Source organism: Musa acuminata, chromosome BXJ1-2 (assembly GCF_036884655.1).
Source record: "Musa acuminata AAA Group cultivar baxijiao chromosome BXJ1-2, Cavendish_Baxijiao_AAA, whole genome shotgun sequence".
Lineage (NCBI taxonomy): Eukaryota > Viridiplantae > Streptophyta > Magnoliopsida > Zingiberales > Musaceae > Musa > Musa acuminata.
The window spans coordinates 21,278,124-21,297,256 of NC_088328.1; the positions used below are offsets into that span (position 1 = coordinate 21,278,124).

The window sequence follows — 19,133 nt, forward strand, 5'->3', positions numbered from 1 at the left end:
GGTAGTCTGATACTACAAAGCTTCTGCTTGGTGCTTGCTGTTAGCTAACTGCTCTGCAAGGCTCGATTCAAACAGTGGTTGCAGCGAATGATATCTTTTCCCCATACGCTCTCAAATGTTCAGAACAGTGCGTGTGTGTTCATCACTCCTGTTGTCTCCATGAAAGAGATCGGCCTTGTCAAAATTTACCACGGTAGTACGTCAGTACAAGTAAAATCAGATTCGGAAGGTTGATGTTGCACATCCTCCAAGGCAAAGATAAATCGATTATATATATATGTATATATTTGATGACATAAATGGCTGTAAAATGATCATTGCCAAGGAGCAGCAAACCTGTGAAGGACCACAGTGAGGCCTATCTTGATCATATGCCTCCTCCATCCCTCTCATCAGTTTCTTAACCACCGACAAAGGTGATGCTTCTTGGTTCTTCGGCTACGAACACAGCTTTACCACCACGTGAGGTTGCTGCCACGGAGAAGGGGGCATCACCGAGCTGTGGAACCTTACAGGGCTCCTCTTTTTACCCTCTTTGGCCTTCCGGTTGCTCCTCCCCTTCTCCTTTAGCACTGGTGGAGTTTGGTTTGGTTGCTTGGGGTTGGGCAAAGCAGCAAACAAAGAGAAAGGGACGGGCCCTCCTCCACATCCTGGAGGAGTGCAGGCCAAGTCATGGCTGAGGGGATGAAGGTGGAGATTGGCAAAGCAGCAAACAAATTTACCATGCTGCTGCAGCTGGAGGAGCTGCTGGTACTCAAGTAAAAAAGAGATGTGGGGGCAGTGGAAGTGATAGAATCCACTTGCTACCCATGGAAGGCTGCCCAATTATTTGACCCAAAGTTGGCACCCACTTGGTTTGAACTTTAGGGTTCATCCTTCCCAGTATCTTATGTTCCTGAGACAAAATATCTCAGAATTAATGTTGATGCAACGTTGTATTTGCTTGTCTTGTCTGTGAAGTTGCAGTATGCAGCAATTAGTTCATCAGACACAAGCAGCTGTCTGTCTGTCTGTCTCCCTTCTCCTAAGCCTAAATCCTTCATATACTCAAGCAGCTGGTGTTGTTGATATCAATCTTTCATTGAAAAGAAATATAAGGACAAACCCCATTTGGAAGCCACAAAGGCATAAAGGAGAAGGTGACTGCCTGACATGTTCAAAGAATCAACTGTAAGTGAATCGTTTAATCTACACTTACAAGGTAGAGTGTGAATGAATTGAAGGAGAAGAGTGTCCCAACAACTACATTTACTGCATGAGTGCATGAGATGCAGAGGCATTAAAATATCACAAAGCAACATGTAAAACTTTGTCTGCTTTAAATAGTTCTTCTTTCCTGCTCAGAAACAGATACTGTCTCTCTTCCCAATACACACTGAGAAACCCAAAGTTGCAGATAGAGACAGAGCCCACCCCCTTCTCCCTCCCATCGCAATGCTCCATCTCACCACCCCCTTCCATACACACAACCACCACCACCACCACCGCCTCCACCTTGTTTCTCTCCATTTCTTCATCCCATCCTCACACCCTCACCATTAATATGCGTGTATAGTTGTGTTAAAGAGAACAGCCACCTCCTCTGCGGTCTATAAGAACTTGCCTCTCTCTGCAGCTGATTACCGGTCTGTGTCTGTGTGTGTTTCTCACGCTCACCTCAACCGCCTCTTTACTTACTCTCGGGTATGGCAAAGCTGTGTTCTTCGCGCTTGCCGACGGGAGTGCCGACCGCGTGTCTCGGTTTCCGCCATGAGTGAGGTCAAAGGTGCCTTCTTTTTTCGCTTCTTGTTCTTCTGGGTCTCGTGTTTCTTCGGGCTTTTGGTGTTCCCCGGCAGATGAACAGCACGGTGGGGGAGGCGGCGGGGGGGATGGGGGGCAGGCCGCCGTTCACGGCGGCGCAGTGGCAGGAGCTGGAGCACCAGGCGCTGATCTATAAGTACCTGACGGCGGGGGTGCCCGTGCCGCCGGAGCTCCTGATTCCCATCCGGCGCAGCTTTGAGGCCTTGCCTGGCCGATACTATCATCACCCTGCGCGTAAGCGAATCTTACCGTGTGCTTTGGTCTTTCTTTTCCTTCTTTTGGGTTACCGCTGATGGTTTTGGTTGAGGTTTCGCGATGGAGTAAGTATCAAGATCGCGCTTTTTCTTGTTTTTTTGATGGTTTCTAGTGATCGAAACCATCAAAAGATCGAAAGATTCGAACTTTACACATCTGTTTTCTCCTTTTCCTGATGGATTTGAATCATTTGAAGCTTAGAGTTGGTGGCTTCTCGGGATCGAGCGGTCTTAGTGGTTCTTCCTCTAATTTTTCTTGCACAAGGGAACATTTTATCGGTTCTTTTCTTTTTCTTTTGTGAATGCCAAGGGCTTCAAGAATTAAATAGTCTACCTGTACTAATTGTCCTGATCATAGGTTTCTCCTTTAATATCATGCCACTGTGCTCTGTTTTTTTATAATATTCAGTGCTTTTTTCAAGAAATGAAGTACATCTGCAAGTGCTGATCAGCTTGATTTCTCGTTTTTCGGTTTCATCTTTTTCCCTGGATCAGATCATTTTGGTTCTGCTGCTATGTTAACCAGATTTTTGCTCTTCTTGTATGCCTGTGAAATAAATGGTTTATACAGTGAAAATTATGCTTTAAGACTTATGAAATCTTCATTGATTTTTCAGCACTTGTTTTTGTTTGGAAAATGCATGGTATAGACTATAGAGATGTAGTTTCTATTAATCCAATTAGCTACATGAATGGGGAAAATGGTGCCTTTCCTTGAATTTTCCTCCTAGTCTGTGGTGAGGATCTTGGTTTTCTGATTACATACAGCCACCCATCTTTCATGAAAGTTGATATGGTTGGGTGTTTGTCGAGTTCAGTAGCCTACTGCTCCTACTATGGAAAGAAGCTGGATCCAGAGCCAGGGCGGTGCCGTCGAACTGATGGGAAGAAGTGGCGGTGCTCCAAGGATGCACATCCCGACTCCAAGTATTGCGAGCGCCACATGCATCGTGGCCGCAACCGTTCAAGAAAGCCTGTGGAATCACAATCCATTTCCCAATTGCAGTCGGCCTCATCTACTACCACATCACTAACTCCCACCGGGAGCAGTGGGAGTGTCAGCAGTGGAGGAGGCTTGCAGAGCATTCCCCAGTACTCCGTTGCCGGTCACAGCGGTAGACAAAGTTTGTGCCTTGGTGCCTCCAGCTCATTGCATCTGCCCATGGACCCTGGCCCTTATGGTAACAGGTATCTTTTTCTTTCCCCCTCTTGAAGAGGCAGTACACATAACAGTATTAGGATTTCTCTCTGGTTGTTTCTGTTTGCATATATGGTGCAAATCTTATTAGAATGGTCACTTGACATCATCTGTGCTTATCTGTTGGTAAACATAGCTACATTGTGCACAGCAGTCTGGTATTCCACTTGTGCTGTAGCGACTTGTTGATTGTGTTCTATTATCTTTTTTGTCCACTTGGGACAATCTGAGACTTAAGTTGCTGACTACATGAAACTAGGAAGGTTTTAGTTGTCAGAGCTGGAGGAATCACAAAATTAGTTTCACAGCCAGTTAGATTGTGTTTACAGCTTTTCTAGGTATAGTTTGAGCATATTTGTGCTTTGTTTCAGAGGTGCCTTTGTGTACAGAATGTGAGATTGGTTGATTCTATGCCGTCATTTAACATATGTGAACAGGTAATGTGCTATTCTTTCATGGTCTATTTTTTCCTGTGGAAGTATGAGGCAATGCCAAAGGCTAGTAATCATTGCATCAGAGGAAGCCGGATGTTAAGCAGTCATTCAGGTTATGCACGATTACGATTTTGTCAGACATTTTCGCACTATGGGGATAGAGATGACATCTACTAAACATCATTGGTAGAACACGACATTTGTGCTTCCAGTCCTGACTAATGGCTTTTCTGTACTTTGAAAATAGTTCCTGTTTGCTTCCAGGTTATAAGTAGCAAAAATATTAATTGTTTCATCGACATGGTTCTTATCTCAGCCTGTTCTATGCATGATTGTCTAATTTTTGCTGTGTTATCATAGAGGATTTTTAGGAACATGCCTTGGAAGTAACAAGCTTCTGTTACTGCTAATTTCTATTAGGTGTATACTATGATTTTAACAGACATTATGCACCCTACGGATCTCTGAATTTGGAGTTTGAGATTATTAGAGGAAAAAAGTATATCTTCAATAAAGCAACTTCCACATCAGGAAGAAAATGTCATCATATTTTTAATTTTCATAGTTCAAAAAAGAAAATAATGATCTTCTCCGGAAATCATTAATATTCATTTACTCTCAAACTCATCAGATGTCATAGTTATCGGGTGTTCTTATAGTGCCTAGTGAAAATGGGTTTGCCAATTTGGATACTCAATTGGCTTGTAGATATCTGAATGCCATACTTTACAGGAATACACACCATGTGCATTCAGGACATCATCATTTTATTCAGCCAATGAGGGTGATTTACTGTGACTTTAAGTCATCGAGTGAAGCAACATATAGACCATACTTTTAAGCATCTCGTGTTGGTTTCAAGTTCTTGCATAAACATGCTTGAATCCGTTTGCTTTTATGGTTTCTGTACCCTAGTTCTTTTGCTGTAGAACTTAATTGCCCGAAGTGAGAATAGTTGTGGGTACATGTAGGGGAAGCAACACCATGAGAAAAAATTGTAAGAAAGCAGCAAACTAGTGGTGTGTTTAGTAGTGAGTTTCAAAGTAATTTTAAGCGGGTTCACTAGGATAAAGTTGATGCTTTATATGCCCTAATCAGTTGCCTGTTGTTATTATCAGTAGTAATTCATTCAACTGGAACCTGTAGGTACTTCTCTGGTGTTAAACCCGGAGTTGATGAGCAGAGTTTCTTCTCGGAAGCCTCTGGTAGTGCAAGGGGTCTTGGAATGGACCCAGTTGACAGCTCATGGCACTTGATGCCATCCCGAGTGTCATTGTTTCCATCTTCAAAAGCTAGAGATCCTTCTCCTCTGCAGAGTGCGTACACTCAGCTTCAGTCGGTTCAAGATCTCGGGCACGTAACAATCAGTTCAATGTCACGACAGCCGGAGCAGCAACAACACTCATTCATTGGGGGTGAGTTCAATTCACCAGAGTCTGTGAAGCAAGAAAGCCAATTCCTCCGACCTTTCTTCGACGAATGGCCCAAGACAAGAGACTCTTGGTCCGATATGGAAGAAGATAGATCCAACCGAACATCATATTCCACAACCCAGCTCTCGATTTCATTCCCGATGTCCTCCTCGGACTTTTCGACCACCTCTTCTAAGTCCCCTAATGGTAAGTCCTTTTCAGATTCGTTGTATACTTGTAATTCTTGTTCTTACATGGTATCTATCTATGATCCTTATCTTGGCAGATGATTGAGGGAGAAGTACTTCGACCTTTGGATGCCATCTTTAAACCTCCATCGGACGAGGCACAGCAGGAACTTTGCCTGCATTTTGATGTCATCTCTCTGATTTGGTGGAGTGGAAATTTTCATGTCTGCTTTCTTGTTATTTCATGCACTGAAACTGTATGTGGTAGCTGCATGCAACAAGTGTTATGTTACTGATGTGTGCCATTGGTAGTCTTTTTTATCTTAGTCATCTGGTATAAACCTACAAGAAGTACATTTAAAGGTTTAAAGCCTGGAAACATTTGCTCACTTGATGGCCAAAGGAGAGAGCAATCTTGGGAGGGACAAGCTCAATAGCAAAGGCATAGATGAGAGCCATCAAATGATGAAAGTGTTGTTTGTTCTCATGGGTAGGCTCACAAGGTATGAGACCCCAAAGAAACATTACATTACAGCCTATTTTGTTATGCCCATGCTACAAAAATGATAAAAATAAATGTAGTTTAGTAAATGAAACTTCATATTCTGTTGTATGTAAAAAGAAACATACAAAAAAAAGTGTAATGCTACACATGCTGCAGAAATCATGGTGACTTCTTGTGGACAAGAGAAAGGATGTCATCACTGTGTAAAAGAACTAAAAAAGAGATCTGTTTCCCATTACACATGATGCAATCTCAGCGTGTACTTTGTATGGTACCTTGATGGAGAATATATCATTTTAAGGTCACAAGAATAAATACATATCAAGTATTCTGTTTCTAAATCCATGAGGTGGATAATTTACCACAAAAAAAAAACCATATATTGTGACACAGAAGAAACTTCTATTCAAGATGAGGTAAAGAGAAAAAAAAGGAAAGCAGATGAAAAAGAAGTAAAATAAAGAAGAAAACAGATTACCAAAGGAAGTCAGGCTGAATGTGAGATTTGATCTTCAAAAGTTTTGATTCAAACTTCATTGTGCCTTGGATGATCAAATACCTTCAGACTCAGAGAACACAGCATGGAACGGAGTGAGTACTGTTATTAAACATCCCCCTCCCTCCTCTTCATGAGATTTGTGATTGCCTAAATATCTGAAGAATCCAATCAACATAGCCGCTGGATCCGGCAGTCTGGTCCTCGAGAAGATTGGCAAGAAACATGAAGCCTTCTCTTGGCTGTTCACCCTGCTTTACCAGATGGCATGACTGATAGGACGAAGGATCCTTTTCTCTCAATGTTCTCAATATCCTCAATAATTTTTTTGACATGTCATTGTCGTGTTCAGAAACTACAACCTGCAAGAGAAGGAGACATGTCACACTACAGAATCTCACCAACTTACAGCCCCTGATGGAAGGGCGCAGTTCTCAATACTGCCTATTTTCGGTCGATGAATCAACATGGGACCTCTTAATAGTCTTGGCAAAATATTTTTGGGAGTAAGGGCACAAGGATATGTCAAACAGAGCATGTTTCCATCTAGTTTTGCAAGAGTTGACTGCTAAAGGTTTTAGGCTACAACCATTTAGCGACAAGTTAGACTGAAATAATGCTGTCCAGAAGTAACACTTCAAAGCAAAAGAGAGGCATAAACACCAGAGGATCTTTTTGATCAACAATTTATGCTGTAGTTCGTAGTAAATATAAAGCTCAACAATTTTAAACAGTTTTTCCTCATTATATTTGTCAGTAATGTATGATGACATTTTTTCTAAGCTAGTTTCAATATAATATGATTAATTCATACCAAAATAAATTTGTCTACTTCAACTAAACAACACAATCAAAGCCTATGGCAAGAAACTTACCCTAGATAGATCAGGGAAGCAGCCAAACTCAACTCCAAGTATATTATTGACTAAATCAGATGAAAGCATCTGACCTAACCAAATAATGAAATTAAATCCATCATCCAAAATGTATATGCCTTTGGGATCTAAACTTTGGGCAGTCAGTGGTAACTGCTTTGATGGTTCTTGAATCTCCTGTTGATTCTGCAAGGGAGAAAAAAATAAAGTTAACAAGAAAAGCAATAATTTCCACATTACAAAATGGATTGTGCTTTGGAAACTTGGAATGCCATAGCACTCTTCTGAACAAATCAAGTTTTACAGAAAACAACAAGATAAGTTTGTCTGAAATCATAAGCATAATGATAACATATATTTTTATATTTCAAAAAAATTCTCTATTTGAATAAGATATTATTAAACATCTATTTTCTAATTAAAATAATAAAATCTATTGCAATCAAATATGCAACAAGAAGTTCAAGCCAAGATCTATTCAAGTGGGAAAAAAAAAAGAAAAAAAAAGAGAAACGATAAGGAGATAGAAATACCTTCAGGAGGTTTTCGTCTATCCTAAGTAAGCTAGGATAAAGAAGTTTAAGCATCCTGCCTATAGGTAGTATCATTATATTGTAACCAGCAGCACATCGTTCATCCAGAGGAACATCAGCATACCCTCCACGGAGGGCTGTGGACCTACAAAGAGACAATACATACAGCGGCAAGAATTTCAAAGATTCTGGATAAATCAGTCTTCCACCCAACCGATGCTGGACAACATAAAGATTTCGATATTCTTTAAGGCTTTTCACAAGCTTCAACTGCATCGACTGTCTAGCATCTTCAAGTTTCTGAGACACCGAATTTTCAATTGCTGCGGGATTTTTTGCCATAAGAAACTAGAATAAAAGTTCATTTCCAAAATATTGGATGTTTTTACTCACCAAGCCTACCCAACAAAGAGATAATGGCTCCGGTATCTGCTCGACGGTACATTTCACTAAGATCAGCCACCACCGGTGCAGCTGCTGTATGGACTCTAATGCGCCTTTCACCTGAAGAGGAAGTATATCTTTCATAGCTAAGGATCCACGGAGCATCTCTTGCACCATAAAGCATGGTTCTGATGTCTTAATGACAAAGAAAGTTTAATAGTTGATTTCGCAAATTTGAACAACACAAAATAGTTGAGCTTCTCGCTAAACCAGAAAGCAGGTCTTCAATTATCTGATTTACAAGTTCATTATGAAAACTATTCTAGCATGAGGAAAAAAAATGCTACAACATAGAAGCTCCATTCCCTCAAACCAACCTACTGTAGATATGGGAAACTGAACACAAGTGGAAGAATGAGTGATGACGAAGGTAAACAAGAGTGATTATGAAAGCAAACTATGCAGTCGAAGGAGTGCCACAAGACAAAATAGCATCAGCAACTAGCAAATCTAACAGGAATCGTTCAAACAAGTCAAATTTATACATAGGGCATTTCACACTTGACGAGTGAATTAAGAAGTTTTACTGCTTTTAGAACTAAAACTTCAGAAGAAAGGAAATAGAAACTAACAAAGAGGCAAACTGTCACAAACACAACAAAGACTATCTTTATGTCAACTAGAATGGTGGCAATGATGCTTTTCTTGGAGATAAAATTGTTTAATGCACACAATATGGTCCACTCATCTATTTTTTTGCTCTATGTTCAAGGATTATGTAGGGGCATTAAAAGAAAATGTATTTGTATGTTTTTTCAAGTGTCCTTTTGTCCAAGCCTAAAAGTTGCTTATTTATGATCACAGTATTCATCCCAGCACTTCACCTCTTAACCATAGATAATTTACATTTTAGATAGGTTAGACAAAAAAGTAAAGCATAAGGGTGAGCATACTTAGCAAACTACTCTAGATGCACCAAGAAAGAAAAGGATACAACAGGGCAACTTGAAAATATACAGTCTGAGATGTCATGAGGGATTCTTCCAAAGATAACTGCATAGCAAAAGCTTTGTCACAGTCCACTGCAGGAAGGGCTAATAAATCTGTTGATCCTAGCATACAGTGCCCATGATAGGTTGTAAAGCGGACCCCTGTAATAAAACGGAACCAAAAATATTAAGTACCAGTGTACAGCAGAAATTAAAGAAATACTATAGAAGGAAAAAAACATCCTATCATTGACCTTTCCCACATCTTATGCGCATCACAGCTTCCCAGGCAGTCTCCCTTGTAAGGTTCCTAGCCAACTCATAGCCAAGTTTATCATGGTGAATAACAACAGCATTAAAAGATGGATAATGATACACCTGACCACCAGTATACTTGGCCAGAGTTCCTGTAAATTTACCTCAAGCAAGTATATAGAGAGGTAAAGAAAAATTAAAATGCCAAAACTTTATATATATAACCACTGGATGAAGAATTTGAGCACTGTCACCTAAAGAAGCAATGTCAGAATACTTTTCACTGAAAGCATATATGTCCACGGCAATCTGCGTCGTTGTAAACTCAGCAGCCATCTGCTTATAAAATGGATCTTCAGGTAATCTTAAGGTATGCTCTTTATCTGTTCCATAAAGATGAAGATCATCTCCACGAAGTCTTAGGCGGCCAACACCAAGAGACGGTAATGCACTCTGAAAGATGAGCAACTTCCCTCCGAGTTGACTCTGTCACAGAAAGGATACAACATAAACTTGTAAATCAAGGATTACACTCAGCCCTGCACTGACAAAAATAAAAATATACCAAGTAAACAACATTGTACCATAACCATGAATGCTGCTCTAAGCGCAGACCCGAGGGCAGATTCTACATTGGCAGTGCCCTCGAACATGATCGGCAAGCTATCTAGAAATGCATCCACTACATGCCTAGAATCACATAAGTTAACAAGAATATCATCAGGAAGAGGCAAAAATACATCATCCAGGTCAGCTACCACCAACATTTGAGGCTGTGCCAAAGAAGACTGGCAAAAGCAATAAAAATGTTAATCAATAACAAGGTTGATTGTCCTAAAGAATTATGTTAGGGGGGAAAGCAAAAGCACCCAGAAACAACAGGCAAATTTTCGTGCAACAACTACATGGAGCCATGACTTTTAAACAGCTACACCACTTGCCTTCAGATTATGAAAATGCAATGTGCTGTCAAAAGTGATAAAGCCAATTTGTGTCCGAGGAAAGCCAGGTAGACTGTCAAGACAGGATTTGATGGTCTTTGCCACAATCTGCAAAAAATTTGAGGTCAAGCTAAACTCAAAGGTCCATATGTACCAAGAAATAAACGGTTATAGCTTGCTCATATAGCTAAATCTGAAAAGAATTTTGAATAATGAGGAAAGTCTCAACAAATTTGGAAATTACCTCAAGCAAAATCCAGAATGAACTGCAGGAACTGATACATCAATAAGGAAAAAATAGAGAGGTGGCATTGGTGGCCGAACCATATATTCCATTGAAGCAACAAATTCTACACTGCCCTTGCATAGCTCAGGTCTTTGGTCCAAATCACATCTTCTGCCACTGGCATCCAGAGTACAGTAATACTCTCCAGGCACTGAACGAGAATATATATATAAATAAGGGCATGTTCCAAAAGACTTGGGAATATCAGAAAGATGGCATGCTTTGTTAACCAAAATTATAAGAAAGCCACTTAAATCAAATCCCACCAGCATAAACCTAGCATATACAAATGCCATACTTTCTGGTGTAATTCCAACAGAAGCAATTCATATTCTCTTAGATAATATATTGGACATTTATAAAGAGAGATATCTACATTGATAAAAAGAATTTTCCAGGTGAAAACTGGATAAAATACCAAACAACAGAACTAATAATTTTCAAATATTTGAAGTTCATGCAAGTAATACATGCTGAAAGCTATCACCTAACATACACAAAGTTGTTGCAACATCATCATCCTTGCATCTGAACTTACATAGTACAAGGGCCACAAATAATTCAGCATTAGGGTTTTGTAAAAATTTTACAGTGTTGGCCAGCTCTAGCAACCTCCATCTTTTTGAGGATGTTAACATAGATGCATGGAGTTACTAGAAACAATATGTGAATAGATAATAACTAAAATTAAGAACAAAATGAGGGTAGCAGATGTTACAGACATGTATAGAAGAATCCTATAGATGCACCAGTTAGAAGAGATGAATCATAATTAATGTGAGGCAGAGGATACCTATGAAAATTTTGTTAGAAGCCACAAAAAGTTCTATTGCTCATTGTGATGTCTGACAATGAAATTAGAAAACTCGAACCCTTAAGTTGCTCAATCATATTTAACCAGATAGCCTGTTCTATATGAGGCAATTGCATAAACTGCAACAGTTTTCAAGGGAAATTAGATGAAATGAATGTAAGCTCCAAATGTGGCAATAATCATCTCATGAAACATCAGTCCTACAACAAGCAGAAGTATAGACTGGCAAATTAATACCACTGCAAAATAACAAAGGTGTGCATAAATGCAAGACTGAACGCTTTGAACTCGGGAAATGAAAGCTCCAAGATTTACACACCATCATTAAGCAAAGAACAAAGGTTGCACCTCCACTTCCTTCCAGCATCTGTGAATGTCACATATGGATTTACATATGTTCTGCATCTTCGGCACCGAATGATGCCTGCTGGCCTAAATTTGACAATTGGCACCTCTTCCTGAAGAATTATAGTTGACAAGAGGTTCACATGGATATCAACAGGTGCCTATTAAACTACCAAAAAAAACACTTTACCTTATCGGGAGCTTCTGCTAGAGGATGAACTACTGCTCCAAGAGGCAAATGCCACCTACAAAGCAATGACTGAGAATTTGGTATTGCATGAGTTGTTAGCCGCAAGATCCTAGGATGGCAATTCAGTGGATACATCTCCAGAATCTTAGCTGACTCTTCATCACCATTTAGAGGTCTTGGCAGTAACTTGGTGTCAATCCCAGGATCGAGAGCCCCCGGTACTGATCCAACAGTTAATGATTCAAATTCTTCAACCAGACCTTGAAGACCTCCCATAGGTGGCCCTGCCATGGGATGCTGCAGTTGTTCCCTTGAACCAAAACCCAGAGGACCTCGAATTGGAGGCGGTGCAGATACATGACTCTGGTGAGAATGATAAGGAGAACCATGTACAGGAGCAACATGGGAAGATGAAAAAGCCTGCATTGATGGCTGTGAAACTGATCTAGAAGCATGAAACTGTGTATCTGGATGAAATGGAGGCATGTTAGATCTTGGGGGCACACTTGAATATCCATGCAAAGATGGTTGAGGCGGAGCCATTGATGTAGAGAATGATGACTCTAATGGTTGAGGCATATTACTCCTTGATGTCAACTGGGTTGCACCTTGTGGTGGAGGACCCATTGATACCACCGGAATTTGTGACTGGGGGCGAAAAGATCCAGTAGGAAGCATAACTGGCTGACTAATGGGAGGAAAAGTTTGAGCATCTGGCAGAAATCTTGGGGCTTGTGATTGCTGATAAATGCTGGCATCCTGTGCCAGGTAAGATGGAATATTAGACCTGATAGATGGTTGTGGATCTCTGTAGCTAGAAGGTTGTGTGCCAATGGAAGGCCCCGAAGATACAAATGGAGATGTAGTTTGTGGAGCGCCTATTGCCCCCAAGCCAACCCCAGGACCTGAAGATTGTGGAGCAGCTAGAAAGGGTGGGGTTGGCTTTCCTGGATAATTTGATTGTTCTCTTCCCAAGGGTTGCATCTTTACCTGAAAATTTTTAATTTATTGTGGGTCTGGTCCACTAAATAATAATAAAATCAGAAAAATTGCAAAACCTGTAGTATGACCAACAAAAAATAATCAAGAAGAAAATTTGACATAATTTAGCCATATTGTCTAGGATGATTACACTATGTCAATCACATCTAAAATTTTCAATCGCTGCAGTATTACTAAAAATCTCAAGAAACCATTTATTGAAACAGCAGTTCACAGAATGCTTTCTAGGGATAAATCTGCATGATTATAGAATCTCAGGAGATAGATCTGATCTCCTCTCTGAGTTATGATTTCGATGACATATCAGTACGCGGACTGCCGGCTAATGGATCATGCTACAATACTATAGTAATACACTGTAGCAATACTATAGTGCTATGGTGTAGCAGTACTACAGTGCTACAGTAAGAGGAAATCGCTCGATAAACCTTGGTGTACCGTTCGGTACGTCCTGGTGTATTGTTCGGTACGCCCCGGTGTACCGCTCGGTATCGAGTTAACCTCGAAACACCGATACGATACGGTATTACATACCTTGGTTTGATGTATATTTGAAATAGATGGACGAGAAGTTTTAGATCGATCTAATACTCAGCTAAGCAAGAGGGGAAGATTGATGTAAGGTTTATTTATAAAGTTTAAGCAAGATGGTTAAAGTAAAAGGGGATGTTGTGATATAGTGTGGTCGCTGTGATGTCCTTTAGAATAAAAAACTCTGAAGAAGTTGTAAGTTCAGTTAGTATATGGATAACCTTTTGATTTTTCTCTTGCATCACCAAAAAAAAAAGTAATATAAGTAGGAAATTGATGGCCGTTTCTGACACCATCAACCTGAGAACTATACATGTTTCAGTATTCTTAGATATTTTTACCAATGTTATTTTTTCTCCCTATTTTTCTTATTTGTAACTAAGACAAGTGGTATATTTTGATTGATTATAGTAGGAGGCAAGTCCTTGATATAATTATTCTTGTTGACATCTGAACACTTCATGAGAAACCGCTCGTACCGAATGACATTCAAAATTATATACCATGCATCAAACTTAGTGTAAAATCCATAGCTTCTAAAGTTTATCACTGAGATATCCAAGATTTAAATTAATCCCAATTTATTTTTATCAATCAGAATAATATCATCAATCAACAATGTTTACCAAAAAGGATTATCCAAAATATACCTGGTAAGTTGTCACAAAACAAGTGACAACAAGGTCTATTCTTTGATAAACTAAAACAACAAAAATATTCCCATCATCCCATTCATCAGATAAAGTAAAATTATATACAATGAGAGAGAGAGAGAGAGAGAGAGCAACAAAATTAGTAAGATAGTGAGAGTGCTCTGATCACTCAGCCTACGCATTTAACGACAAAAAATAATCATGGAAGGTTTCCGTGCAGATAAAGGAAAAGGCAACCAACAGCCAATTTAGTTCAAGAATCTAAAACTCAAGAGATATAGAACTCAAGAGGATGAAAAACTGAACCATAAAGAAAGAAAAGAATCAAATAGTGTTCTTCGAAGCAAGTGACGAATCAGATCCTGCTCAAATTATCTGCACCGCCAAACCAATCGATGATCACAAGACTGAAACAGATCATGATGCTCTCAATTAACATGAAGACCAGATCCACGTACAAAGCTCGATGGACAACGAATTCAGATTTAGAACCTAAACCCTAATCTATATAGCCAAGATCTCCCAAGAAAAAAACACTATGAGATCACGATCCGACGGGGATCCTAACTATAACATCCGCCAACAAAGATCGTGTATAAATATTCGTTATGATCAATTTAGGAAGGCCATGAATAGTAATTCAAGTAAAGAAGAAGGTAAACATCATCCATCGCATCCAAAGCGAGAAAGATTAAGGACCACGCAGTGGATCGAACCGAGGAATCGAGTCGAAAGCGTACCTGTGGACATCGGAGAGGAAGCCGCAGCAGTGGAAGGAGAAGCCCGAGTCGAAACGAAGTGAGGCGGGGGAAGAGACCTATTGTAATTGCGTCGGGTCCCACAGCCTGATTCGATCCCAGACGTTGAGAAGTAAATGGACGGTGGATGAAGCGCTTACCATGTGATCGCCGTGTCTTACGAGTAGCTCCAGATCCAACTTGTCTTTCTCGTCTGGCCAGCCCCGTCACCGCGAAGGGAATTCACACTTTGTCATTGGGTGAAATCTGCGGGCCCCATATCCACGGTGGGGTTTAGTTATCTCAACCAAAGGGAAGGGACACGTTGGCCTCGGTCGAGACACGTGGCCCGCCGCGTTGGTCCAGCAAGCGTTAAGCTACTCCGCGGAGCTGGTTTAGTTAAGGGAATATAATGGCACATTAATTAATGCGATTAGCCATGTAAGAACAATATTAGTCTTTATATTATTGCTAATGAATTAATCAATCATGATTTCCGGTATAACAAAATGAATACTTACTAATTCACACACACAATAAAAAAAAAAATGGAATATCATTCTTATATTTCTTCCAGTAATCCAATAATTCCTCTAAGAAATTTATTTTGGTTCATAATTTTATTGAGTAGTATATATTTTATTTAATAATCAATTTAAAATTCCATTTATTGAGTAATATTTTTAATATAGTATTGCATATTTTCTGTAAAAAATATTTTATTAATATGTCATATAACTTTGACGCCGTCAACACTAAAAAGTGAGCTGGGGGTGTCACCGCCTACTTGCAGACTTCCTCCACCAGTGTGGCCATGGAGAAGAACAATGTGATGGTCTGCGCAGCTGTGGGCTTCCTCGGCCTCCTCTCCGCCGCGCTCGGCTTCGCCGCAGAGGCCACAAGGATCACGGTTTTGGCATACCGAGACGATCCCTTTTCGCTTTCATTTTCTCTCCCTGATCTCCGTGATTTGTTGATCATGGCATTCTACCATTCCCTGATGCAGAGAACTTTCATTGCGAAGACTCTGCTCATTTGTAGGTGCTGTCACTGTTTCCTCCCATTGTACTTGCAAATGCGTGGTAGAGCTTCGATGATTTCTATTTTCTTGGTCTTTCTTGGAAGACGCGGCTTTGGTGCTATAAGGAAGCTGTTCTCTTGGAACCAGCTACAACGATGACCTTTGACCCCTTTATCGCATTTGGATTTGTAGGATTTATAGTCTGGATGTTGGTGATTAGAATTAGAAGGCCTCTTTCCAGTTCCGTTACTGTTCTCGATGGCAAAGGTCCGATCTATAGGTCCCTTGGTTGTGTTTTCTTTCGTTCGTAAGGGTGGACTGTAATCATTATGGATTGCTGTCAGTTGTCAAGTTTTGTTTCTACTCTCCGGAAGGTTATATGCAGGTTAGCGTTCTATCCAGGTGTGACTGCTGTTTTCCGATAAAGGGATTTGAATGTCAAGCCATTTTATGTTCTGATTCTGATTGTCTTTTATCTTCCTGATTCAACTGCAATGATCATGTTTTTGTACATGTCATGGCTCCAAAAGGTTGCTGATTCTGGAGCACAAGGATAGGAAAGGAGTCGTATGACTCTGCATTGTAGTAGGAGGGAGTTGCATTAAATTTGTTTTAAGGAGAGAGGCTATAAAACAGGTTTCAACAAAGTTCCATGTCTCAGAAATGTATTTGATTACTCTTATGTGATGTTACTATAATGTAGCATGACAAGATACTGGCTGATTTCATCTCACAGATACTAAGAGAACCTCTAGGTTCTATTAGTCTAAGGTCATGTGTCCTAACATCACTTGCATTGTGGAATTATAGATTAATTATGAATCTGTACTTCAGTTTGAATACATAATTTAGATTCATATTGTCCATGGAGAGACAAGAATGATAGTTCAAATACAATTAAAATTTTCACCTTCACCTATCTTATAGAATCTAGGGGAAATTTTGAAAAATACACTTTTGTGTTTTTTGCTTGCATTAATTTAAGGTGCTTCATGAATAGACAGGTCTCATTATTTGCTGATTGGATTTTTTTTTTTTAAATTTTGTCATAGGGTACTTCTTGCCCAAACTTCCCTTAGTCACTACTTGTTTTATGATTCCATGTTTTTCTTTGTTGGATTATCTCTAATTATGTATGTTAAATAAATTGTTGTCAAGCATCTCTACACACTGATGAGCCTTATCATGATTGACTGGGCTGGCCTAAATAAACTAGGAGAACTGCTAGTCAATGTTCATTCATGACAAGGTCTAATAGCTTTTGTCTAAATGGATCTTTGTTGATGTCAAAAATCAATATCTATAATTCTACGTCATCTTTCACACTAAAAATGAGGTGGGGGTGTCACCGCCTACGTCATCTTTGTTAGATCTCTTTATTTCTTCTATTGCCACAATGAGATGCCATATATTTTTCCTTTATATGACAACATAAGCTTGCAAGTTGGTTAAGGAATTTTCATTGAGCCATTAGAACTGTTGCCTTTTTATCAAGTGTAATATTTGTTCCTTCCATCTCTATATTGCAGGTTTCTGATGTGCAAACAACAAATCTAGTTGTATGCACGTACCCAAGGACTCCCGCACTAGCTCTGGGTTTATTAGCAGCAGTGGCTCTTATGATAGCTCAAGCCATCATAAAAACTGTATCTGGGTGTATTTGTTGTACAAAGTATCCAAATCCATCAGACGCTAACTGGACATTAGGGTTGATCTCCTTTATTGCTACTTGGTAACTTCAGAACCTATAAGTTTATTTTTCATGGACACATTAATCCATACAACATAAATTGTTGTGCCTCTTGTAAATTAGTTTCTTAGGCATGGTAATTATTGGTAATGCATTTGACTATACTGCAGAGTATATACAAAAACAATAAGCAAGCTACAAGTTTCTTGGAGTTAATAATGTGGTACTGGTTCCTTTGGTAATTGGCTTTATTGAGGTTCGTCGGTTTTTGGTCATCCTTTAGCCAATTTACAAGATGCAAAGTTATCATACCCTTAAAAACTTGTAACTTGATGGGATAATTGCAGACTGCTGCTATTTTTTCATGTGTAGGGTAACATATTCAAATACTTTATATTTTGTTGAAGGCATATTTTGTATACAACTCATAGGATAATCCTCTCTGTTTTAGGGATTCTGTAATTTAGATTCCTTGCCTGGAAGCAACTGCAAGGATCATCACTTTCTCCTCTTTATTACTCATGATTCTGTCCCTTTTTTGGTGCATCTTTTTGAGGTACATGAATTTCTTGACTGCTACCTATATAAAGTTAACATGAATAAGAGAATTTTACTGTTTGTTGTTGTGTATGAACTGTAACTGGTCCCTAATTAACTAAACCTTGATATGGTATACTAATAGTTCTAGGCATGACTATCCTTACAGCAATATTTACTGTTGGATATCTATTATTTTGTATCCAGTGCAAGTAAGTATCATTTTTCACTGAGGCTTACTTACAAAAGTAACGACAACAAGAAGTTATCCCAACTATCTGGGGTTCACTTCATGAATCCTTTCTTATCATTCAACTCTATTAAGGGTATTATTGCAGGTCAAACTAAGAGCAACTGTAGTCCTTTGTACTGTTTCCAGTGAAGTCTTCTTTGGAACTATTATGCTCCATGTGATTTGATAAATCTTATATCAAATTTTACTGGCATCGTTGGTCCATACACTTGGGATGTGCTAACACACACTTGCAAACAGTAAAGTGGTGTAAATATAACTTTAGCACTTGACAACCATGGTTTGGCCTGTGAGACTTTCAACTCATAGTGACTAGTGTTGGCAGCAATTGGAAAGCCAACACAAAATGGAGAAATTGAAATGTTAGTCTCACATACTGTAACAACCACATCCTTCTGTAGTAGAGTTGACAGCATTACTCCTATATTTTTCTGGTATGCTAGGTTCCTTGCCAATCAAATGCTTTTTGTGACTTTAATGTACATGATACAATGGTACAACTACAATTGCTCTGGCATCAACTGATAGCTTTGCTACCATGAAATGACCTGAAATGAAAATATGACATCTAGAAATGCAGGTAGGGGTGATAGATGGACTGTGCTTAACTGCTTAATATCTTAGTTTGGCAAGTATAAGTTATTAGTTTCTAGAGTGAAAATTCTGTTTAACTGTCATAATAGACACCTGATGATTATTCATGGACTGCTTAATCTGAGATAAAGTTGTCAATGAAGATAAAGTTGCAAAAGATATAGCCAGGGGACTCAAATGGTGCTTGTATCAGTGCCAAGTGATGCTCCAGTTTTC

General features: G+C 39.4%; 2 protein-coding genes across 2 annotated transcripts; one reads left to right on the plus strand and one right to left on the minus strand.

Moving 5' to 3' along the window:
- Positions 1-1,349: 1,349 nt before the first annotated feature.
- On the plus strand, positions 1,350-5,925 carry LOC103973894 (growth-regulating factor 5-like). The gene is made up of 4 exons (XM_018822062.2): positions 1,350-2,034; positions 2,873-3,242; positions 4,833-5,305; positions 5,385-5,925. Exons 1-4 carry the CDS (start codon positions 1,836-1,838, stop codon positions 5,390-5,392), a joined length of 1,050 nt encoding a protein of 349 aa, XP_018677607.2. The 5' UTR covers positions 1,350-1,835; the 3' UTR covers positions 5,393-5,925.
- Positions 5,926-6,053: 128 nt separating this feature from the next.
- On the minus strand, positions 6,054-14,882 carry LOC103972128 (protein transport protein SEC24 A-like). The gene is made up of 13 exons (XM_065091439.1): positions 14,826-14,882; positions 11,900-12,889; positions 11,684-11,822; positions 10,509-10,701; positions 10,265-10,394; positions 9,908-10,111; positions 9,578-9,809; positions 9,323-9,475; positions 9,074-9,230; positions 8,089-8,216; positions 7,696-8,018; positions 7,163-7,348; positions 6,054-6,649 (listed from the first exon to the last, which is right to left on the minus strand). The coding sequence occupies exons 2-13, from the start codon at positions 12,881-12,883 to the stop codon at positions 6,419-6,421; spliced, it is 3,060 nt and encodes a 1,019-aa protein (XP_064947511.1). The 5' UTR covers positions 12,884-12,889; positions 14,826-14,882; the 3' UTR covers positions 6,054-6,418.
- Between the last annotated feature and the right edge of the window lie 4,251 nt (positions 14,883-19,133).